The 26,494-nt window shown below is 41.6% G+C and overlaps 1 protein-coding gene across 6 annotated transcripts in view; it reads right to left on the reverse strand.

Moving 5' to 3' along the window:
• LOC137372695 (divergent protein kinase domain 1A-like) overlaps nt 1-26,494 on the reverse strand; it is an 83,589-nt gene that overhangs the window by 27,205 nt on the left and 29,890 nt on the right. For 2 of the 6 annotated variants that reach the window (XM_068036799.1, XM_068036795.1), the window contains exon 2: nt 6,431-6,565. In XM_068036799.1, coding sequence (XP_067892900.1) covers nt 6,431-6,565 — 135 coding nt within the window. Of the gene's footprint in view, nt 1-3,936; nt 4,809-5,102; nt 5,176-6,430; nt 6,566-15,356; nt 15,430-17,944; nt 18,025-26,494 lie in introns of those variants that run through there. The other 4 variants (XM_068036794.1, XM_068036800.1, XM_068036796.1 and 1 more) reach the window with 4 other exon arrangements.

Here is a 26,494-nt window from a genome sequence, read left to right on the forward strand (position 1 = left end):
AAGAAGCTCGACACCATCCAGGACAAAGCAGCCCGCTTGATTGGCACCCCATCCACAAACATTCACTCCCTCCACCACCAATGCACAGTGGCAGCAGTGAGTACTATCTACAAGATGCACTGCAGCAATGTACCAAGGCTCCTTAGACAGCACCTTTCAAACCCGCAACCTCTACCACCTAGGAGGACAAGGGCAGCACATGCATGGGAACGTCACCATTTGCAAGTTCCCCTCCAAGCCACACACCATCCTGACTTGAAACTATATCACCGTTCCTTCACTGTTGCTGGGTCAAAATCTTGGAACTCCCTTCCTAACAGCTGCCTGTTCTGCAACTAAATTTTACTAATTCAACTGTACTACCATCTGGTTTGCCTGTTTCGTCTTCCAATTTCAAATGGTGTTCTATTACCTCAATTATGTCTGCTTTTCTAGCTCCTGGTTTTAACTTAAATGCCAACAGTTCTGCCAAATCCTTTAGCCTAGCATTGGTTAAGTTTCTCAAATCACTGAGGGATACATCCTCCTTCCCCAGAAAGGTCGTAGTAACTGACAAAGGCATTCCGGTCATGTAAACTTTACTCTAACGCCAAAGAAACCTGGTTCTTTTACTTTTCCTCTTTTCAATTATTATTACCCAACTTACAATTGCACGTCAATTCCACACAGAACCCCCAATTATATGTTACGAGCGAGGTGGGAGGAGTGCACTATATTTTCTTGTCCCACTTCTCCATAGCTCACAGCATATATTTTAAAAATGTGTACCCTGTTATCGATTCGTTCAATTATATACTCTACTCTTTATCCCAGAATAAAATACACCAACCAGGTTTCTTAATAAACAAAAAAATTATCAGTTTATCAAACAAGACTTATCCAGTAATGAAGCAAAGCATTAACACACAGATTGAAATATGAAAGTTCCCTTTTGAAAATCCCCACACACTGAAAAAAATACAGAAATTCTCTCTGCAGAGGTCTGCTATCAAAAAAAAAAATACCTTGGCCAATACTTGTTAATTTTTGAAAAAAATACATGGAAGGATGTCAGCTGTCCCTTTTGTTCTGGTGTCCAAGTATTTGGTGACGGGTCACTGGGATCCATTTCTGGAGCAATTTGTTCAGGTGGCATCGAGGTTTTAACTGACAGGTTTTTCCAGCATTTTAGTATAAATATAGCGTTAGGGGTTTTAGTTCCCACACATTTGATACACATGGTTTCTCTGCAACAGGAGGAAAGAGATGAGTTGACACACTGGACCCCTCAGGGTTCCTTAGAGAGGTGCAGGAAAGATGAGCTGTGGGGTTTGCTTCTCCTTGATAGGCAAAACACCAACAGTCTTCTTCAAAACACTTCACACCCCAACTGAACCAAAACAATGGTCGAGATTTTACCCGAGGTGGACGGGAGCCGGCCATCGACTGACAAGTTGGTGGCGAACCAACTTCTGCCTCGCCTGGGGATCTAACCTGTATTTTGCAGGTCGCCGGGCTTCAACTGGTGTGAGATGGGACTTCCACCCGCTTGAGGTAGGAATGCCCGCCTAATAAAGCTGCCGGCTAATCAGCGGGCCGGCAGTTCTCAGTCCCAGCAACACCACTGGGAGCAGTGGGCACTGCTGGGACTATAGGCCAGCATCAAGAAAAAATGTCAGGGATCCTGGAGCAAAGGTAAGTTTTGGTTGCCTCGCTGGGAGTAATCGGTCGGGCCCCAGTGAGGCAAGGGTGGCGTGTTGGGTGATGGGGGTGGTTGGGGTAGCAGGGGTGGCCCTCTATTGGGCACAGGGTGCCCGATTATGAGGCACCACCCTGGGTCGGTCGACAGCTACCTGGTTTTGTCAGATGGCTTCGTTCAGTCCTCGGTCGCCTGACCGGCCACGGGTAAAATCCCCATGGAGGTGGGCGAAGGCCCTTAATTGGCCGTTAAGTAGCCACTTAAGGGCCTTGATTGGCCTTGGGCAGGTAGGCTGTTTTTTGCCACCACAGCCCTGCGTAAAGTTGCAGTGGAGGTGGGAGTGATTCCGGAAGGGCCCCCGGAGCCTCCCACTCCATTTTACGTCACCCCTCCGCCCCCACACCGCTCACCGGCCACCATCCCGCTCTTCAGGGTGGTGTAAAATTCAGCCTAATATCTCAGAAGCGAAACCACAAACAGAAAGTCAACCTCTTGACCTCCATAAATCTTGACATGTGGCTTCTCTAAACAACTTCCCCAGGTCACCAAGGTTTCTGTTCTTTATTGAGCTTAAAAGTACATGATTTCCAGCAAAGGTAATTTTCAAACAACATCTGAGTGTCCTTTCAGTGACCTGTCAACAACAGAACAAAGTCCAGCATTTATAAAATCTTCAGCCTTCCAATGAATCCATCTCCACAATATAAATGAGTCCTCAAAAAAGTACTTAAAAAAAATATAGAACCACTTTTATAACGCTGTAGACTCCAGAAGTTATCAGTTTGAGAAGTAATGATGGCGAGTACTGACAGTTTCCCCGTCATTAATACCACATAGTCTGGGCTAATATTGCATGTTTCACATGTCAATGCTTTCATAATATGTCACAATTCTTTAACACCAACACTAGAAACATTGTTCATCTTCAGTGTAAACTTTAAAAAGAAAATTGTAATTCAATAAAACATATGGCAATATCTATTGCTTGTGTAACATCTACAAAATAAAAGTAAACAATGTCAAAATTGTCCTTGTTGTAGTATTTCTCGAATTGTCTGAAATAATTTCTACACCTACTGGCTGCCCAGTTGCATTTTTTTTTAAACCTCATCCAAGGCCTGTTTGATGTATGGCTTGCACCAAGTGGCTCACTGGAAGTTACCTTCTTATCCTGTGAATGTCTGCCAGGGTGAGCAACAAATGCCACCAGTGGCCAATATGTGGGATTCGGCTGCAGAAGCTGCTGTTTGCCTTGCGGTAGACAATTCAGCCAGTGTCGAAGTGGACACTGCAACTGGTGGAGGGCGGTGGGGGGGGAAAAAAGGTAGGCTGTGCGGACAGCCACCTATCTGCAACTGCTGTTCTCGTGGGACGAACAAATAAGAATGTATCAAATAGGAGAAGATGATGATCAGACAGCCCCTCAAGCCTGCTCTACCATTCAATAATATCATGTCTGAACTTCGACATCAACTCCACTTTCTTGCCCTATCCCCATACCCCTGGGGCCGGGATAAGGAAAATCCAGATCAGGGTGGGGATGTGGCGTTAAGCACATTCACGTTCCAAGGCTTTGTTTATATGATCCATTGAAGCACGCACTGTGGCACTGCTTTGATGCATTTCAGTAATGAACTTGACCGGGTAGATGAGGAGAGGCTATTTCCCTTGGCTGATAGGTCTAGAAATAGGGGTAATCGTCTCAGGATAATGGATCATCAGTTAGGACTGAGTTGAGGATAATTGTCTTTATTCAGAGCCTTGTGAATATTTGGAATTTTCTACCTCAGAGGGTTGTGGATGTTCCATTGTTGAGTATGTTCCAGATTAAGATCGTTTGATTTTTGGGCACTAAGGCAGGGAAAGTCACCAGCTGCCCATTCCCCACATGCTGAATGACAGTAGAGGAGGCGGTGCCCGGAAACCTAGCCCAATTTGCCTGCCTCGTGTCACTGGCCTTGTCGGACCCCAGGAACTGCCACAGACCTGGCAGTAGCTCCCGGAATCTGAATTGCTTCCACTCAGCAACAGAATGAATATCGAAGTCCCCTTCGGAGGGCACAACAGGCACTGCTCCCTCTCCTCGGGGCCCCACAAACATAATTAATTTAGGCGGAAGCACAGTCTAAATTTCAAATCTTTTTCATGCCTCTTCGGGGCGCACCTGCCCGTTTTAAGAGCCAACAGGACAAGATAAGTGTTCGGGACTCAACTAATATGTTGGCTCTGACGTATAGATTTAAAATACTGATACACACCCCGAGGTGCACAGCCCTTGTTTGGGTCATCAATGGTGTTAAATGAAGAGAATTTCTCATCCTTCCTCGTATCGCATGCTGGAGATCTGATGTTCCGGACTTAAATACCCACATGGTTAGCGGCTGACAAGCATTTCCTTTTCCCAAGCGTACCATTATGTCCAGATTGCTACAATTTTCCCCACTTTATGCTTGAATGATGAACTGAGTGGAGGCTTTCAACTTCGAATTACTCTCTGTCCTATTGTAAACCAGCTTAAACTGCAGTGCCTCCCATGTAGTATATGGGAATAGAGAGAATAATTGCAGAAATATAGCCCCCCCTTTGGACATAATGAATGGTAGTTTGGGTAAAGTGAATAAGCACCTGTTTGTTGTGAACGTGGTCCCTTGCTATAGATTTGGAACTTAGAGAAGGGCGATTTATGATGCTCTTTAAGAACTTTCCACTTCCTAGGATGGTCCTGTGCCCAATGTTAACAACTTTGTATCCTCCACTCTCAATAAACAGTTTTGGTTGATGGACCCTCTCAGAAGGAATCATATGGTTTGGCACCTAAGAGATATGAATGACTTCAGGACATGTTTCAGAAGGGTACACCACCAACCGTGCAACTCATGGCTCTCCGTTCTTGCTGTTGGCTATATTCGACAGCAGTGCCTCCTGTGTAATATATCTGGTTGATGCCAGCCTGTTTTGCAGCTATATATGTACATTGACTGCTACATTTTGCTGGCAAGTTCTAAAATGTATGCCATTGTGCACAGAAAATGCATGCTGATTTATGCCCCAAATCCAAATGTCAAGCAGACAATGTGCTTCCTTATTGTCCAGATGGTCCCCATGCTGTGGAGGTATCATGCCGATTAACCTTTGGATAGAGACAGAACACATGCATAAATATATATCCTTTTAGTTAAAAAAATAAATTCAGGGACATTACTTCTGTTCACATTTTAATAATCTAATTGACATACGTAAATGGATACTTCATGCAGAACATGTAGAGCAAGTTGTTTAGCAAATTGCAAAGTGGCAGAAACATAGAAAATATTGCAAACATTCCCATCTATTAATAGGTTTTCCAATAAGTCAACATTTTTGCTCCATAACTTCAAAAAAATAACATGTAATGCAATAGGTAAAGAAAATAAAGCAAACTTACCTGAATTGCTGGCAAATATGTCCAAATTTGGAGGAGAACCAGGCTGTTGTGAACCAGCAAGGAGAAAAGAAATCTGCATTTGTGGGAAAATCTTGATCAAAAAATATTGTAACATCCGATGCTATAATGTTAACACAAGAGGATACTGGAGCTGGAAATGGGAACTATTCAAGATTACATTTACATAACGGAAAGGGATTTACAATTCATGTTTGAAATCTCTGGAGGGTTTTCTTGGAGCTCCCAAAATGCTGAGGACTCAGATTACTCTCACATATTTCTTCCATAGTGAGACTGAACTATGGTCTCCATTGTACTGCTTTGGATCAGTGTAGTTAAAAACAACCTTCTAAACAGCTGTTCATATTTCACGGAAGTCGCACTTTCACATGAGAGTTCTGATGTGGATGTGTTGGAGGTGAAGCGGAAACCTGGTGCCTGTTGCCATTTGGAAGAAAATAAAGGCCTCAGAATGATACAAGAATCTACCACAACATTATTGTAAAGCCTGCTGGTTGTAAGTATGACCACACAACACAGCAATGCATTTAAACTGCTGCAGAGACTTCAGTAGCAACCAAAATATACAAATGCACAAAGTTCATAGTTTCTTTGCAGAAATGGAGGTGATGCTCTACTTCAAAGCTGCTGTGCAGTCTTCAATGATTGTGTTGTTGGCCAGAGAATAGACTGTCTTTGTGCAGCAACACTGGGAAGCCAGGAAAGCAAGTCTTCAGTTTCAGGCAATAACACGATGCAGCTATGCTCAATAGTCTCCTCTGGACTGATTCCAAGAGAAGCACAGCACCCTGCTTAGAATAGTAAACATAATCTGTGTCCAATTTTCATGAGATTTCTGCTGTTCAAAGTATATCTTCTGTTCATGTTAAAATGTGGATACATGTGGGGCCCATGTATACACAGGAACTGAGTCATCAACAATAAGGGCATGATTCACACATATGAGCACCGTGATGATAAAACCTGAACAAGTAACAAAGGCAGACAGGGGCCATGCGGTTGTTAACCTGGAAGACTGGATGCACATTAAATCTGTGTGAACCTGGTTTGTATTTTAGTGATGAAAGGCAGAGACAGGACCACTGCAATCTGCATACACAGCTCTTTTCAAAAATTGTTGCCATCCAATCTTTACATTTCAGAACCAAGATGTTATATTATACAAATCTTTCATTTAGCATTTGAAATATACAGGTTGATAAAACCATAATAAAGCATAAAATATGAAGTTACCCTCTTGATTTAATAAATTTAATGCATTTGAACATAGATAGCTGAATAACTAGAACAGAAATATAAATACTTACAATGATCTTCTTGCAGTCATGGGCCCGACACAATTCTGTATGAGTGGAGTACTGGACATACACCACCCAACTCCCAACAAACACTGCGAGCCATGAAAAGAAGAGGTACTTGACTCGTACACATGGTAAGCGGGCCTGTGAGTACAAAAAATAGCAATTTTTTCCCCCAATTATTTACTTCAGAACACATTATACACCCCCAAACTATTTTAAAACAGGTTCATTTTGAAAAGCCATCACAGTTATTTGTGAATCGGGCATTGGGTCGTTATATGTTCCATGGTCTGTTCTGCATGGCCACAGTAGCACACTGGAGAGTTTTTAAATATTCCATTTGTGCATTACCAGAATTAGCAAGCGAACACTGATGAGACTCCATGGATGAATAAAGGCATAAGCGAACAATTGAGGGCAAGAGGCATAAATTAAAGTACATAAAGAACAGAGGAGTGCATGGTAAGAGAAAGCACGAAGAAATCAGGAGAGAGTGCAAAAATAAAATTAGGAAGGCAAAGAGGAACTAAGAAACTAAATTATCAAGTAGCATAAAACAAAAATGTTTTACAGGGACATCAATAAAAAAGGTCTGGGATGGGAATAGGGCCATTAATGGGTAGACAGGAGAATATCACATATAACGATAGAGAGATGGCAGAAATATTAAATTACTTCAATTACTTTGATTCAGTATTTACCAGGAAAATAGAACAGGCGGATATTCATTGGATGAAGAGATGCGTAATGAAACAAGTGCATTTAAAATAAAAAGGGGATTTATTAAATAAATTAAATCAAACTCAAAAGCAGATAAAACTCCTGGTCTGAATGGATTGCATCCACACATTTTAAAAAGAATCTAGGGAAGAGATAGCAGAGACATTACAACACATATTCACTAATTCGTTAGAAAAAAGGTCCAGTGTCAGAGGACTGGCAGATAGCTAACATAATACTTTAAAGAAGGGAAACAGAACATGTTGAGGTAATTGAAAACTTAGAATTCAATGTGTTTTTAAAAAACTGAGAAAAAAGGATTTTTCTGTGAAAACTGAATGCTGAAACTTGGTGTTTGCACTGAGTGGGACAGACTAGAAGACACTTGTTTCCAAGCAACTCAGCAGGGGAATGACAGGTCACATGACTTGATTGTTAACATTTCAGTTTCATTTTTGCATTGCGAAAGTGAGCTGGACAGGCAGCAAGCAATGAAATCTGGCTGGGACCTGCTTGCAGACCAGCGGAAAAAGACCTCTCCCTGAAAAGGAAACCTTGCATCTCTTGAAAAGAAATCCTACATTTGAGGTGTGGCTGTGGTCTGCCTGAAGAGAGGAAAAGACCCTTGGAGAGAGAAAAGACCCAGGAAAAAAGGAGCGCTACCCTTTGTGGAAGAAGACTGCTTTGCAGAGAGGAAGCCCTGCATTTTAAAGGTAGCAGATTCCTATTGCCTCCAGTCTCTGAAAAATCCCTGCCTCAAGAGTGATTCCTGTTGCCTCGTGTTTTGGGAGCTCCTGAAAGCTCAAGAAAGCTTCAATTGCTGGACTGTTACTTCAGAACAAGCAGACCTGTTGCTACATCCTTTGCTGAAAGACCTGCATGATGCCTGCTGCAGACAAATTGTCTTGAAAGCATACCCATCACAGACTGTTCATCAACCTCGCCTGGAGAGACTTTGAGTGGCATGCACTAATTCAACTCTGGGACACCTCACCATACCGGAAATATCCTACCAGAACAGGATAAACTTAATCATTTATTTTTTCCTTTTTATTCCCAAGAAACAGATGTAAACCAAAACATGCTTTTCCCCCAGTTAACCAGTTTTTTTGAATGTATGTTGTGTGCTTGAGGGTTCGGAAGAATAAGAAGTTTTAAAAGAAACTTTTCACATAGCGTTATCTCATTATTGTTTAAGACTTAGTTTATTAATAAATAGTTAATGTTGTTGTTTAAAGAAACCTGGTTTGGTGTGCTTTATTCTGGGGGACAAATAGTGTTTATAAGTTGGCTATTTTCCATAAGGCTGGATTTGCAAAAGGCCTTCGATAAGTTGCCCCATAATAGACCAATGAATAAGGTGAGAGAATGTGGAGTCAAGGGACAAGTGGCAGAATGGATTGCTAGCTAGCTTCAAGACAGAAAGCAGAGAGTGGGACTGAAAGGGAGTTATTCACAGTGGCAGAAGCTGGAAAGTGGTGTTCCACAGAGATCAGTGCCAGAACCACTGTCCACCAAGTTACATTAACAATTTGGACTTTGGAATCAAAAACACAATTTCTAAATTTGTGGATGACACCAAATTGGGGTGGATAGTTAATACTGAGGAGGACATTAATAAACTTGCAGAATGAGAAAATAATCAGCAAATGAGGTTCAACACAGATAAATTTGATCAATGCAGCCCAGCCTCTACCAGTCATGGATGAGCTGGACATACAGCCAACAAAATCGGAACTCAGTGATGCCATTGATTCTCTGGCCAGCGGAAAAGCCCCTGGGAAGGACAGCATTACCCCTGAAATAATCAAGAGTGCCAAGCCTGCTATACTCTCAGCACTACATGAACTGCTATGCCTGTGCTGGGACGAGGCAGCAGTACCTCAGGACATGCGCGATGCCAATATCATCACCCTCTATAAAAACAAAGGTGACCGCGGTGACTGCAACAACTACTGTGGAATCTCCCTGATCAGCATAGTGGGGAAAGTCTTTGCTCGAGTCGCTCTAAACAGGCTCCAGAAGCTGGCCGAGCGCGTCTACCCTGAGGCACAGTGTGACTTTCGTGCAGAGAGATCGACCGTTGACATGCTGTTCTCCCTTCGTCAGATACAGCAGAAATGCCGTGAACAACAGATGCTCCTCTACATTGCTTTCATTGATCTCACCAAAGCCTTTGACCTCGTCAGCAGACGTGGTCTCTTCAGACTACTAGAAAAGATTGGATGCCCACCAAAGCTACTAAGTATCATCACCTCATTCCATGACAATATGAAAAGCACAATTCAGCATGGTGGCACCTCATCAGACCCCTTTCCAATCCTGAGTGGCGTGAAACAGGGCTGTGTTCTCGCACCCACACTCTTTGGGATTTTCTTCTCCCTGCTGCTTTCACATGCGTTCAAGTCTTCTGAAGGAATTTTCCTCCACACAAGATCAGGGGCAGGTTGTTCAACCTTGCCCGTCTAAGAGCGAAGTCCAAAGTACGGGAAGTCCTCATCAGGGAACTCCTCTTTGCTGACGATGCTGCTTTAACATCTCACACTGAAGAGTGCCTGCAGAGTCTCATCGACAGGTTTGCGGCTGCCTGCAATGAATTTGGCCTAAACATCAGCCTCAAGAAAACGAACATCATGGGGCAGGACGTCAGAAATGCTCCATCCATCAATATTGGCGACCACGCTCTGGAAGTGGTTCAAGAGTTCACCTACCTAGGCTCAACTATCACCAGTAACCTGTTTCTCGATGCAGAAATCAACAAGCGCATGGGAAAGGCTTCCACTGCTATGTCCAGACTGGCCAAGAGAGTGTGGGAAAATGGCGCACTGACACGGAACACAAAAGTCCGAGTGTATCAAGCCTGCGTCCTCAGTACCTTGCTCTATGGCAGCGAGGCCTGGACAACATATGTCAGCCAAGAGTGACGTCTCAATTCATTCCATCTTCGCTGCCTCCGGAGAATACTTGGCATCAGGTGGCAGGACCGTATCTCCAACACAGAAGTCCTCGAGGCGGCCAACATCCCCAGCTTATACACACTACTGAGTCAGCGGCGCTTGAGATGGCTTGGCCATGTGAGCCGCATGGAAGATGGCAGAATCCCCAAAGACACATTGTGCAGCGAGCTCGCCACTGGTATCAGACCCACCGGCCGTCCATGTCTCCGCTTTAAAGACGTCTGCAAACGAGACATGAAGTCCTGTGACATTGATCACAAGTCGTGGGAGTCAGTTGCCAGCGTTCGCCAGAGCTGGCGGGCAGCCATAAAGGCGGGGCTAAAGTGTGGCGAGTCGAAGAGACTTAGCAGTTGGCAGGAAAAAAGACAGAAGTGCAAGGGGAGAGCCAACTGTGTAACAGCCCCGACAAACAAATTTTTCTGCAGCACCTGTGGAAGAGCCTGTCACTCTAGAATTGGCCTTTATAGCCACTCCAGGCACTGCTCCACACATCACTGACCACCTCCAGGCGCTTACCCATTGTCTCTCGAGATAAGGAGGCCAAAGAGTACATTTTGGTAGGACGAATAGGGAGGTCACTTATTACTTGGAAGGTGCGAGTCTAGGTGGGGTAGAGGAACAAATACACCAATCATTAAAAGTTGCACCACTGGTTAGCAAGGCCATATAAAAAAAGCTAGTCAAGCATTAGGGTTTATTTCTAGAGGGATATAATTGAAAAGTAGGGAAGGTATGCTGAATCTGCATCGAACCTTGGTTAGACCACATTTAGAGTACTGTGTGCAGTTCTGGTCACTATAGTATAGAAAGGATATAGAGGCACTGGAGAGGGTGCAGAAAAGATTTACAAGGATGATACCAGAAATACAAGGGTATACATATTTATGAAAAGATGAACAGGCTGGGTCTCTTTTCTCTTGGAAAAAAGAATGCTCAGGGGTGACCTAATAGAGGTCTTTAAAATTCTGAAAAATTTTAATAGCGTGGATACAGAAAGAATGTTTCCATTTGCGGAGAAGAACATATCGAGAGGCCATCAATATACAACAATCACCAAGAGATCCAATGGGAAATTCAGAAGAGACCTCTTTACTCAAGAGTGGTGAAAATGTGAAACTTGCTACCACAGGGAGTGGTTGAACTGAATAGTATGGATGCAGGTGGATGGGAGGACCATAGGAAGTACAGAGAGTCAGAGGGACATTGGTGCACTTGTCCATAGATAACTGAAGGCAGCACCACAGGTAGATAAGGTGGTTAGGAAGGCATATGGGATACTTGCCTTTATTAACCGAGGCATAGAATATAAGAGCAGGGAGGTTATGATGGAGCTGTATAAAATGTTAGTTAGGCCACAGCTGGAGCACTGTGTACAGTTCTGGTCACCACACTATAGGAAGGATGTGATTGCACTGGAGAGGGTGCAGAGGAGATTCACCAGGATGTTGTCTGCGCTGGAGCATTTCAGCTATGAAGAGAGACTGGATAGGCTAGGGTTGTTTTCCTTAGAGCAGAGAAGGCTGAGGGGGCACATGATTGAGGTATACAAAATTATGAGGGGCATAGATAGGAAGAAACTTTTTCCCTTAGCAGAGGTATCAATAACCAGGGGACATAGATTTAAGGTAAGGAGCAGGAGGTTTAGAGGGTATTTGAGGAAATCTTTTTCACCCAGAGGGTGGTTGGAATCTGGAACACACTGCCTGAAGAGATGGTAGAGGCAGGAACCCTCACAACATTTAAGAAGTATTTAGATGAACACTTGAAACGCCATAGAATACAAGGCTACGGGCCAAGTGCTGGAAAATGGGATTAGAATAGATAGGCTTGATGGCTGGCACGGACATGCTGGACCTGTTTCTATGTTGTCTAACTCTATGACTCTACTTAAGGGGAGACTAAACAAGCATGAGGGAGAAGGAAATAGATGGTTACGCTGATGGATTGAGACGAGGAAGGTGGGAGGAGTCTCGAGTGGAGCATAAATGCCAGCATGGACTGGTTGGAACGAATGGTCTGGTTCTGTGCCCTATATCCTATGCAATCCTATGATTAAATGACAGTGGGTAGTGATAAGGAATCATAACAGGCAAATGGGATTGGGACTGTCTCTCATGTGGAGAACAAACAGCAACACAGACTGGTTAGGCAAAAACATTACTAAGTTTCTGTGTTGTAATTCTATGTAAAGCTCTTTACCAAGCTTCTGAGTTCAAACAGGTGTCAGGAGCTGGTGTTCACTGACTGCTGATGCTAAATGTCAGCAGGTGGGATTTAAAAAGAGATCATATTTTCTAGCTGCTTTAATCAGCGAAGAACCAGTACCTGACCTTGTGTCTACATTGGCTCTTTCTTGCTAGGGATGTGCTTGCTGACATTTATTGAATGTTGAAATGACAACCTGGAACTACCATGTCACATAGCTACTCATCCAGTGATGACAAACTGTAGCTACACCTTCTAGGCTGAAAACACTTCCTGGGAAGGGATTACACTAGCCTCACATGGTACACAACATTCAACTGTATCAAGAGAAGAGGAAAATTCATACTTTTTCTTTATACAATAATATCAGCTAGTCAGCCAGCAGTACCTCATGCACTGGGTTGGCTGCTTTAGGATCTTGGCTGGATGGGTGTTGCATCTTTATGTTGTTTCTGGTTCCCAGATGTTGGAAAGAATCACACTTTAAAACTTGGAAAAGGCTGGAGTCAGTCTTGTTTATTACAGAACCATGCTCTGTGCTAAAGAACCTGATTCAACTGTTTTTTGTGTTACTTAGATTAGATTAGATTAGATTAGAGATACAGCACTGAAACAGGCCCTTCGGCCCACCGAGTCTGTGCCGACCATCAACCACCCATTTATACTAATCCTCCACTAATCCCATATTCCTACCACATCCCCACCTGTCCCTCTATTTCCCTACCACCTACCTATACTAGGGACAATTTATAATGGCCAATTTACCTACCAACCTGCAAGTCTTTTGGCTTGTGGGAGGAAACCGGAGCACCCGGAGAAAACCCACGCAGACACAGGGAGAACTTGCAAACTCCACACAGGCAGTACCCAGAATTGAACCCGTCAATTTTATCTGTCAATCTCTTATATTGGGTCAGTCTGAATTACTTCACCTCTGAAAAATGGCTCGCGCCTGGGAGTCCATGACGGTTACATTTTTGAACCACAAGACAGACATGGGATTTTTGTTCTTTGCCGCATTCTCAGTAACATGTACACAGAGGAAAATCAGATGATAGTTTGAAGAGCAGATGCAAACCATGGTGAGGATAATAAAGTTCAGCCACCTGCAAGACAAGATGCCCTGACCTTGTTCAGACACTTTCTGTGAAATATCAATCATAAACCTTATGTGCTAAACATAAAAAGAACACTTGTTATTTTGTCAAATCTTTAACAAGCACAGATTCAGTATCCCAGTAACTGAAGACAGGTCCATAGTACTCTTGGAAAATGATGACCATCTGGCTTGGTTTATTAATGGGACCGGGACTGGAGATACGTCATTGGAACCATGAATCTTCCCACTCAGCTCCAGATAATGCTGAAAAGTCTAACTGACAGTCATCTTGCCTGAACGTGTGGTGGGAAGCTTACTCGTGCTTTGTGCTGGCACATTGACCATATTTTGCTGCTTAAATGCCAGCAAAAAAGATTTATGGTATAATGAGAGAGAAAAAAAAAATCACAGATGCAATTGTATGTTTAAAATAGTGGTGAGGAGGTGGGGGGGGGGGGGGGGGGGCACGGAGCGGAGGCACAGCAGAGTGCTTGAATGAGCTATGTTGCAATTTAAAAGAACTTCAATGAGTGCCCACAATTCTTGACATAGCTGGTATTAATGATCTCACCCATGTCATGGAAACAGAAAAAAAATGTTTTTTTAAAAATATAAGAATGTGGAAACTGAATAGTTTACAAGTTGTAATGCAGCTTTTTATTGTGAAGAAACCAATTGCTTCTTATTTGAGCAATATAAATCATTGGGAACTAAGCGGTTTTAAATGACACAGTCGAAGCATAGCACTTAATTTAAATTGTTTATGGTCCAATAACAGTCTCTTGACAATTCAGTCAAACATATTAAATAAATGTCAGAAACTCATTTGTATTAGTAAAAGCTGTAATTTTTTGAAAAATATCTGTATAATATAAGTGGCTCAGACATTCTTTTCCCTCTCTAGTGAGAACACAAAGCTTGGTGAAGAAATGGGAGGCATTTAGGAATTGCAATTTATGGGTACAGTACTTACTGGCATTTAATTTTTACAATAAAAAGTTAATAATGATGTGTCTCATTTATTAAAAAAGTCTCATTTGTTTAAAAAAAAAGCAACAAATCACCATTAACTGAACAATATAGATTATACCCGTGTTTGAGGGTGTGGCTTTTCAGGAGACCTGAAAAAGCACCAGAGAGAGGAAAATAAGCAAAGCAGGAACATCTAAATAATTGGGGGTTGAACAAAGCCTCGATGTGAAACTAGACAGAGAGCTAGATTATTAAAACTGTTATAATAAAAGCAGAAGGATTAGCTGAAATGAACAGTGGGAAAATACAAAGCAGAGAAAATGAAATCGGCTATGAGGTTGTGCTATCTTTTAAAAAACTGTTGTAGAAGGGATAGTGAAAAACTAAGTGAAAATTCCAGAAAAGAATAAAAGGTGTGTTCCAAAAAAAAACCCCTGGATTTTGAAAGCACAAAGCAGTCAAAACAAGACTGGATAGTTAAAGACTATGGAGGGATATGATGCAGCAGCTATAACAGATGTGGTTCAGGTTCGGGCAGGATTGGGAACTTAACAGTCTGGATTGTGGTAAAAATTATTAAAGAGTAAATCAGTCAGCAACTTCCAGTGACTGCACATGCACAGTTAAATGTAGAAATGAGGAATTTGCTGTCTGAGTTTCCCTGCACCTCCAGAAGCTTCACTCTACCTTTATCAGGCTGAGAAACTCAGCACTGGAACACTTGGAACATGTGAAGTTGGGGTCTTAACCACGAGATACGCATTACACTCCCTAGAAAATGTTTAGGCATGTCCATTAGTGTAAGGGGATTTTTAACAGCGTGATAAAATATTAACTAATGTCAAACAACCTCTCTGGCACTTAAAATTAACTTTCAAGAGTGGAATCTCATTCCTTCAAATTTTAATTAAATGTTTTACATCATCAACAATAAATAATTTTAAAAAGATTTTTATCTCTTATCTTCTCTTAACCCCACCTTTCTTTGTAGAAAAGTACATGTTTCTGAAAAAGTAGATATGTCACCAGGTCCTGTTGGCTTGCATCCCACACTGTTGAAATTCAAAGAGGAGCTGATGTAACAACCTTCAAGAAGGGAATGAAGGATAAACCAAGTAACTAGAAACCATTAATGCTAGTTGTGGGCAAATGCTTAGGGGGTGAATTTCCATTGGGACTCTGCCACTCAAGTGCTGCAGAAACCCTGGAAAAATAGCATAAACCTGTAGGAGCCCACAAATTTAAAACTACAGCCATGATAGCCAATGTAAAAATAGTTTTCAAAGCACCAACTAAGCTAAAGACTTAATGGGGGTTAAAAAGCAGGGAAGAACAAGAGTTCCCAATGCTGAAATAAATCATGTAAAATAAACCTCCATCAAGATGTATTCTTTATATTCTGAAACCACTCCAGCACACACAAATCCCATAAAATAAGTTACAAAGTAATGCCCAGTTCCAAGTAATATGATGATTAAATCATGACTTGAATAGGGCAGTTGCAATCAGACAGCTCAATTCAAATATAGGGAAACTGCTGCAGGCAATAAATTCAATGTGAAAATAGTAAATTTTACCCTTTGCAAATTCACTTTTTTTAAAAATTAGGTTAGTTCCAAATCAAAGATTGTGTACTGTGAAGAAGCCTTTGTGAAAGGGCATGATACAGAGCTTCTGTTTGAAAACAAAAATCTTGCCATGTCACACTATACTATATTTCCTGATCCTGCACAGTATTATATATACGTATTCCAGATGTGCTGTAATGCTGATCAGGCTTGGAATTTCACCAGTGATTGACGTTCATATCTTTTTGTCTGCATTATTCAGGCCTTGGTGGAGTGCACTTTTGTTGAAGAAAGCAGCAAAACAACTCTTAACCTGGTTTAAAAAATCTAACAAATCCAATTGAAGTGCAACTTCCAAACTTTGATTGTTGATATCTTTCACTTTGACCACTACTCAAGATTGACTCTTCATAAATGTCGCATCTTTACTTGATTTTGCCTTTGTTTTATTTAATTTACACCATCTTGAATATTCTCAAGTCACTGAGCACTGACTCATTCTGGGATACACTGGTGCTGGTATCTCTGTTATATTGACTGAGTGCCCATCCTACACATTAGCCTATTAAATGGAGTGCTGGCACACTTGACGTGTGTGTGCGCGCGCGAGAGGAAAAAGCGTGAATGTCTTTGGAAGAAAAAGAGGGGAAGACAGAAGAGTTTACACTGCATCAGTCATAACGTCAGCACATCCAAAACTACTTTACAGGCAAATGACGTATTTTTGTAGCGTCGTCACTGTTGTGATGTTGAGAAATGCTGCAGCAAATTTGCACACAGCTGTCCAACTAATGGCTACGAGATAAATGACCAGTGGTGTTGCTTGAGGGATAAGTAATGCCCATTTCACCAGTAAAACTCCCCTGCTGTTCTATAAATAGTGCCATGGAATCTTTTACGTCCATTTGAGAGGGTAGATCGGACCTCTGTTTAATGTCTCATCCGAAAGATGGCACCTCCAACAGCGAAGCAGTGAAATGCGAGCCTGGATTACGGACTCAAGTCTTGAGGAACGGCTTGAACCCACAACCTTCTGAGTGAGGGGCCAAGAGTGCTACATTGAGTCACAGCTGACAGCACTGTAGTAGTTGCGAAAAAGTACTACACAATGCTATGGAATGATTAGATATAAAACTAGGCTGAATAAAAGCTAATTGATCTCTCTCTTGAATGCAAAAAGTCACTTGAAAAATTCTACAGAAAATAAAAAGAAATTTGTAACAGAGAAAAAAAAAACAGCATGAACTCACACCTTAATCCCATATCTAGCATTGAGTGCAGGGGGACATTTCGTGGCTTCATTCCTTTTTCTTACCCTAATTATACACATTCCATTAGCTTCCACTATTATGCCACCAGCTGCAATCTGATTAAACTGCATAATTAAAATCTCAGAACTGCTGTTAAAGATCACTTTCAAGTTTTACTGTAACCATTGCCATGATCTGCACAGCATTTGGGAAAACCCACATTGACATTTTGTTCTTAATTAAATACTGCACACAGAATGACAAATGGGTGATTCGTGCTATTATGAAGCTGCAGAACATTCTTGGGGTTCAAGTGACAATGCAAGTGAAGCTGAAGCAAAACATCGGTTACAGCTTTCAGAGCAAAGTTCCTGTGATCTGGTGATTTCTATTTTCAAAACCACATTGACTGACCAGTTTCAACATGGTTACAGTTGGTAATAAAGTCATTCATGTGTTGTGAAAAGCAAAACTGTATCCTCCAGCAGGAGAGCATAAAGCATGGAATGCGAGAAGGCCATTGAATCGAATAAGTCTATTCCTCCTGCAGATCATGTACAATCTAGCCAACCATGGACACTAAATCACTCAATCTCCTGAGATATTATAATTGAAATTCTTTTATTAAAACTGAATTCTGTACCAGGCTTTGTCAACATGCTCGAAGGCAAAGTAAGCACCACTCAAGCATATTTCAACACATTCCAACAGATAGCAAAAGAAAAACAATTTCAGTTTCCACAATTCACCTTTCATTAATTATCCTCAGTTAAGAGGGAGATTGTCTCAGCCGCCTAATCAACAGATTTCATTGGTGCTGCTCCTTCACAAATCAGCAACACAAGATTGGCAAGGAAAAGGCCATTGGGCTCAACAAATATAATAGATTTTGACATTTCCCTCAATTTCTTCTCTTCCCAGAAACATATCCAATTATATGTCGAATCACTGAAACCATCTCAATGGCATCTTCTGGTTCCACAAGCCTACTGTGTGTAAAACAACAACATCTTGCATTTATATAGCATCTCTAAAAAGTAGTAAAATGTATCAAGACAGTTCACAAGAGTGTTATCAAGCACAATTTGACATGAGCCACATAATAGGATGAGGGCAGACAACCGAAAGCTTGGTCAAAGATAAAAACAGAAAATGCAAGAAATACTCAGCAGGTCTGGCAGCATCTCTGGAGAAAGAAACAGAGTTAATGTTTCAGCTCTGTGACCTTTCATCACAACTCTGATCCCTCCTCTTTGATCATTTCTGAATGACTCATCATCAAGGAAATAGTGAGTGTTCAGGTCCAACATGTTCCCGTAAAGGTGAAGGCTAAGACCAACAAGTCCAGGGAACCCTGGATGTCAAGGGATATAGAAGATTGCATAAGGAAAAAAAAGGAGGCTTATGGCAGATTCAGAGCGCTGAAAAGAGCGGAGACTCTAGAGGAGTATAGGAAGTGTAGGGAGGTACTTAAAAAAGTAAATAGGAGAGCAAAGAGGGTGCAAGAGGAAACACTGGCAGACAAGATAAAGGAAAATCCCAAGGCGTTTTATAAGTATATTAAGGCGAGGATAACCAGGGAAAGAGGAGGGCCCATTAAAGGACCAAAGTGGCAATGTGTGTGTGGAGCCAGAGGACATAGGTGAGGTTTTAAATGATTACTTTTCATCTGTGTTCACTATGGAGAAGGACGATGTAGGTGTAGAGATCAAGGAGGGGGACTGTGATATACTTGAACAAATTAGCATTGAAAGGGAGGAGGTATTAGCTGTTTTAGCAGGCTTAAAAGGTGGATAAATCCCCAGGCCCAGATGAGATGTATCCCAGGCTATGTGAGGAGATAGCAGGGGCTTTGACACAAATTTTCAAATCCTCTCTGGCCACAGGAGAGGTACCAGAGGACTGGAGGACAGCAAATGTGGTATTATTCAAGGGTAGCAGAGAAAAACCAGGCAATTACAGGCCAGTAAGTCTAACATCAGTGGGTAAGGAAACCATTGGAAAAAATTCTGAGGGACAGGATTAATCTCCACTTGGAGATGCAGGGATTAATCAAGGATAATCAGCATGGCTTTATCAAGGGGAGATCGTGTCTAACTAACTTGATTGAATTTTTTGAGGAGGTGACTAGATGTGTAGATGAGGGTAAAGCAGTTGATGTAGTCTACATGGACTTCAGTAAGGCTTTTGATAACCAATCTCCCATGCGGGACCTTAAGAAGGTAAGAGCCCATGGGATTCAAGGCAATTTGGCAAATTGGATACAAAATTGGCTTAGTGGAAGGAGGCAGAGGGTGATGGTTGAGGGTTGTTTTTGCAAATGGAGGCCTGTGACCAGTAGTGTAGCACAGGGATCGGTGCTGGGACCCTTGCTGTTTGCAGCGTACATTAATGATTTAGACGTGAATATAGGAGGTATGATCAGTAAGTTCACGGATGACACGAAAATTGGTGGTGTCGTAAATAGCGAGGAGGAAAGCCTTAGATGACAGGACGATATAGTTGGGCTGGTAAGATGGGCAGAGCAGTGGCAGATGGAATTTAATCCTGAGAAGTGTGAGGTGATGCACTTTGGGAGAACGAACAAGGCAAGGGAATATACAATGGATGGTAAGACCCTAGGAAGTAGAGAGAGCCAGAGGGACCTTGGTGTACTTGTCCATAGATCACTGAAGGCAGCAGCACAGGTAGATAAGGTGGTTAGGAAGGCATATGGGATACTTGCCCTTATTAGCCAAGGCACAGAATATAAGAGCAGGGAGGTTATGATGGAGCTGTATAAAACACTGGTTAGGCCACAGCTGGAGTACTGTGTACAGTTCTGGTCACCACATTATAGGAAGGATGCGATTGCACTGGAGAGGATGCAGAGCAGATTCACCAGGATGTTGCCTGGGCTGGAGCATTTCAGCTATGAAGAGAGATTGAAAAGGCTGGGGTTGTTTTCCTTAGAGCAGAGAAGGCTGAGTGGGGACCTGATTGTGGTATACAAAATTATGAGGGGCATTGATGGGATAGAAAGAAAGAAACTTTTTCCCTTAGCGGAGAGGTCAATAACTGGGGGGCATAGATTTAAGGTAAGGAGCAGGAGGTTTAGAGGGGAGTTGGGAAAAAAATTTTCACGCAGAGGGTGGTTGGAATCTGGAACACACTGCCTGAAGAGGTGGTAGAGACAGGAACCCTCACAACATTTCAGAAGTATTTAGATGAGCACTTGAAACGCCATAGCATACAAGGCTATGGGCCAAGTGCGGGAAAATGGGATTAGATTGGATGGGTGCATGATGGTCGGCGCAGACGCATTGGGCCGAAGGGCCTGTTTCTGTGCTGTGTAACTCTATGACTATGACTCTATGATGGCACAGCCTTCAAAGATCACAATCCTACATTCCAGCTACTCCATCTTACTACATCTTCCTTCACCTTTAAAAGCCTGGTCAAAACCCACTTGAGCTGCACCTTCTGTCACCTCCTCTATTCTTCTTTTCCCAGTTCTTACTCAGCCTCTATTCATCCTCAAAAAATAAAGAAAAATTGTTGGAAACACTCAACAGGTCAGTCAGCATTTGCAGAGGAAGAAATATAGGCTTAATGTTTCAGGTCTAGGCCCTTCATCTGAACCCACCTTATAAAAATCTATCTGCGTTAAAAAGGAGAATGTCGGGTAATACAAATCAGGGCAATGCAGAGATCGTATTTGAACTTGGCTGGTGCTATTTGAAACTTTCAGGTGCATAATTCAATAATCACAAAATGATTTTCCTCATTGGGGGGGCCGGTGGGGGGGGGGGAAACTTCTTGTAATTTTAACTGTGTCCAAGGGCAAGCCTTGAAGTCTCAGTCTTAGAAACAAAATTTGCATACCTATATTTCCAAGGCAGACTGCAAACTGTCAATCGTTTTAGGAGCTTTTTCACATTGTCAAAGAACTGCTACTACAGTGGCGCAAAGGGCGGCACAGTGGCGCAGTGGTTAGCACCGCAGCCTCACAGCTCCAGGGACCCGGGTTCGATTCCGGGTACTGCCTGTGTGGAGTTTGCAAGTTCTCCCTGTGTCTGCGTGGGTTTTCTCCGGGTGCTCCGGTTTCCTCCCACAAGCCAAAAGACTTGCAGGTTGATAGTAAATTGGCCATTATAAATTGTCACTAGTATAGGTAGGTGGTAGGGAAATATAGGGACAGGTGGGGATGTTTGGTAGGAATATGGGATTAGTGCAGGATTAGTATAAATGGGTGGTTGATGTTCGGCACAGACTCAGTGGGCCGAAGGGCCTGTTTCAGTGCTGTATCTCTAATCTAATCTAATCTAGCATCAGCAGCTGGAGTCACAAGATTTTCTGTACTGTTTACTTGTAAACAAATTTGATCCAATCTGGTTAAATATATTCCTTAAATGTAAAGCATGAAGCCATTTTTCATACTAACTTGCTGGGTCTCCCCTTTCCCATGAAGTATCAGCATTGTACAAGTGACTTCCTGTATTTCACCATTGGTACATACCACTGAGGAATGGCAAGGGTAAAGACGGTCTCTTATGCTGTCATGGAAAGGTCTGATCTCATTTGGAATTTTCCCAGATGTTGTCCACATTAATAGTGGAAAGGGAAAACGGCAAACAAAAACATGAGAGACTGATTAGAGGAAGACAAAAGCAACTTTTTATGTACTCAAGACACCCCAAAGCACTTCACAGCCAAATGATTTTTTAAGGTATAGACATTGTTAGGTAAGCAATACAGAAGGAAAATCAAAAAAGCAATCTAGGCCTAGTGTATAATAATATAATTTCCTTCTTCTCACCAGTGTCATTCCATTTCGGATAGCAAATGTAAAAACTGAGAACTGTGTGCAGCCATTCACCATTTTCAGATTTGTCCTCATTACTGCTACAATCAAATCCAAAGCAAAGGCAACAGCACTGCTGATTGATATTGGCCAGGTCCGAAGTAATGTTACGAGTTCCAGTACTAAAATCACTGATACTGTGGCCACAACTCGAACAAACACTAGCAGTCTTAAGTGCATAAAACACTTTTAGGTACTCCAGGCACAAATGGAGTTTCTCTCAAGTTTTTGAAAATTACATTCAAATGTTAGACGTTGATGAAATGAAATAAAATGAAAAACAAATAAACTGAGTGTTAATACACGCTCCAAATCAATGATTAGTAGTTAATACCAGAATCATTCACTTCCAAAAGGGGTTGATAGGGAGAACAAGCATCCCTACCATATGACTCATCACTGATCTACTGAACACTGATGGGATAGTAAAATAAGCATACTGTTAATTTAGCACTGTGATCAAATTATACAAAGTGGCCCAGCGCATTCGAATGGACGATCAGGAGTAGGCCATTGAGCCCCTTGAGCCAGGTCCGCCATTCAATGAAATCATGGCTGATCTATGACCTAACTCCATATGTCCACCTTGTGTCCTGTACCCCTCAACACCTTTGGTTAATAAAAATGTATCAATCTCAGATTTAAAATTAACAAACGATCCAACATCAACTACCATTTCTGCGGGAGTTCCAAACTTCTACCACTGAACTTGCAATGTAGAAGCATTTCCTAACTTCGCTCCTTAAAGATCTGGCTCTAAATTTTAGACTATGTTCCCTCGTCCTAGATTTCTCAACCAAGGGAAATAGAATAGAGAGAAATTTAATATCTTGATGACTATTTCAATGGTTTTCCAAACATTCACATTCGTAAGTCTACAAAAATCTGTGCATTCATAAATGTTACAAGCACACATATCGCGAGGAAAATACAAAAAACAACAAACACAAACAAACAATATGGTGACGCCTATGCTACGGATTAATTATGTAACCACATTACTATATTTTGTGATATGTTGCTCCCCAATGTATTATCCTCTAGGCATTACATTGTGATTTACCAGGTCATAACCAAACAAACAATTAAAATGCAAAATAGTACTCAAGAGTATATTAGTGCCAAAAACGTAATTCCACATAGAGTTGTGTAAAGAAAACATTAAGGCGTCTGTCCATATTTTCTCTATTTCAGCTTTGATTTACCCAGCCAAAAAACTTTCCATAAAGAAATTCCCATTTACACACTTAAACATCCACTCCTCCATGGCTGTAGTGTGTACTATTTGCAGGAGGTGCTGCACCAATTCACCAAGAATTTTTCAACATCTCCCAAATCTGCATTCCCCCACCGCCTAGAAGAACAAGGGCAGCAGGTGCATTGGAACATCACCTCTAAGTCACATAACTTCCAGAATTGGACATATATCATAACTGGATCAAAAAAAAGACATGCATTTATATAGCAATTTTCACAGGCATCTCAGGATGCCCCAAAGCAATTTACAGCCAATAATGTACTTTTGAAGTGCACTCACTGGCCTACCACCACCTTCTATGCTGCAATCCCATTTCCCTACCCTGTATCATTTTACATTTTTCCTTTTCCAGTATTTATCAATTTCAAATCATATATTGCAATTTTTGTCTCAATAAAGATATCCTTGATCTAATAACTTTGTATGTGAAAACAATTCTTCTGACTTCCACTTGATTCTTATGGTTATGATCTCAAATCTGTGTCCTCTTGCTAGCAATCTATTAACCATTGTAAATAATGTTTTACCATATACCCTTTAAAAACCTTTCAGAATTTTGAAAACCTTCTGAATTCCTCTCAACCACAGCTATTTTAATGGAAAAGGTTCCAATTTTCAAACATTCTATCATAACTAAAACATCTCGTTCCTGGTCAGGCAACATCTGTGGAGAGAAAAATAGAGTTAACGTTCCAGGTTGTGACCTTTCATCAGAAGTGCTGATGAAAAGTCACAACCTGAAACCTTAACTCTGTTTTTCTCTCCACATGCTGCCTGACCTGCTGAGTATTTCCAGCATTTTCTGTTTTTCTTTCAGATTTCCAGCATCTGCAGTATTTTGCTTTTGCATCTCATTCCTGGTATCATTTGACTGAATCTGTACTGTACCCTTTCCATGACCTTAATATCCTTCCTAAAATGGGATGCCTACAATAGACCATGACCTAACCAACACCTTCTATAATTAAGGAACTATATATTTGCTTTAACTACATTGAAGGCATTAGGGAAGATATTTGTACATCAAGTGGTGTCTTTCAGACTTCCTCTTGCTCCAATAATTGTACTTAAAATAACTTTTCTGTTGCAAAAGCAGAAAATGCTGGATCATTCCACACGATTCCTCTCTGTCTTCTTCTGTTGTTTGCTAACTATATTGCCGCTTTTATTTTTCATAATTGTACTATTACGCCTCTTTATCTCTGATTTTTTACTTCTGAACAGTCTGTAGCTGAAATTTAAACTTGCCTGTCCTCTCCAGACTTGCTGACTGATTGCTGCATGTTTCCAGCATCTTTTGTTTTTGTTTCAAACTCAGTGTCTGCAGTACTTTTTACTTACTTGAAGCAAGTATTTTGTGCAAAATCTTCACTACTTCATGATGTTCTGCTGCAACGAGATCATGAAGAGGGTCTCTGCAGAGAGTCAGCAGGGACTCGATGAGCCGAATGGCCATCTTCTGTGCCGTAATGAGACTTAGCTGAATTAATCACTCAGGAAACAGTAAAAAAGTACTCTCTAATTTTAAACAATTAATTTTATGCTTCAATATAAAATTTCTGTTGGACTGCTTTAGACACCGTCCAAAGCAAAAATCACAGGATTAGGAGAGGCAATATTTAGTGTTATGTGCCAAATCAAATTATTGTTCCTTAAAATCTATCATGGTAAAAGACCTGTAATAAAATTTGAACTAAACCTGCATTTATAAACCTCCCCACCAATCCTCTTTGTTCTCTGAACATCAGAGTCTCTTTGCTTGGGTACAGGTCCATGGATGCCAGTCACCATTCAGAACCTTACTCAGATGGCCATTATTTTTGTTTCAACTTTAACAAGGATGAGTGAGGTGTTCAATCTGGGGGAAAATCGTAGTCGATTCTAATCAGATCTTGGCCCAACACCTACACATACACATTTCCAGCCAAGGTTTCTAAAAACCTACCAACTACCTAACTGATGCTTCCTCTAGCTCAGTGAACACTGTTATGGCAGCGCCCTGTTGTGGTCCAGCTGAAATCAAACTGACCGGACAATGTGGCAACTTTCTGGTCTGTCTCTCTCCCGGGATGAAATTCTTGAATCATGATACAGAAAATGTCACCTAACTAAACTCATTCACATTTGTGATTACATTTATTTAGAAAAAAACCAACAGTATTTCTGTCAATGAGAAATATACTGTGTGAAAAAGAGAGAAAGTGAAGTAATTAACTAAGATGACATCTGCCATTTAGATGGACATAAACCACATGTGCTGTTATAGCACAGGCACAGTGGGCCAAATAGCTTTCTTCTGGTGCTGTATCATTTTTTGATTCTATACGTGCAAAGTGATGAAACTGGGGAAAGCGAATTAGCTGAAGAATATAAACAAACAAACGAATTAGGAGCAGAGTAGGCCACTCAGCCTCTCAAGCCTACTTCACCATTCAACAAGATCATGGCTGACCTGATTGTAACCTCAACTCCACATTCCCACCCACCCCAGATAACCTTTCAACCCCTTGCTGATCAAGAATCTATCTACCTCTGCCTTAAAAATATTCAAAGTCTCTGCTTCCACTGCCTTTTGAGGACAATGGCTGACCTTTATTTTTTTTTTTTAAACAGTGACCCCTAGTTCGAGATTCTCCCACAAGAGGAAACATCCTTTCCACAACCACCCTGTCAAGACCCCTCAGGATCTTAAGTTTCAATTAAGTCACCTCCTACTCTTCTGAACTCCAGCAGATACAAGCCTAGCCTGTCCAAACTTTGCTCAAAAGACAACCCACCCATTCCAGGTATTAGTCTAGTAAACCTTCTCTGAACGGCTTCCAACACATTTACATCCTTCCTTCAATAAGGAGACCAATACTGTACACAGTACTCCAGATGTGGTTGCTCCAATGCCCTGTAAAACTGAAGTATGACCTCCCTACTTTTGTATTCAATGCGCCTCGCAATAAACAATAACATTCCAATAGCTTTCCGAACATCTTGCTTTACCTGCATGCTAACCTTATGCGATTCATGCACAAGGACATCCAGATCCCCCTGCATCTTAGAGCTCTGCAATCTCTCACCCTTTAGATAATATGCTTCTTTTTTATTCTTCCTGCCAAAATGGACAATTTCACATTTTCCCACATTATACTCCATTTGCCAGATCTTTGGCCACTCACTTAACCTATCTATATCCGTTCTAGCCTCCTT

This window comes from Heterodontus francisci, chromosome 8 (genome assembly GCF_036365525.1).
Source record: "Heterodontus francisci isolate sHetFra1 chromosome 8, sHetFra1.hap1, whole genome shotgun sequence".
Classification (NCBI taxonomy): Eukaryota; Metazoa; Chordata; class Chondrichthyes; order Heterodontiformes; family Heterodontidae; genus Heterodontus; species Heterodontus francisci.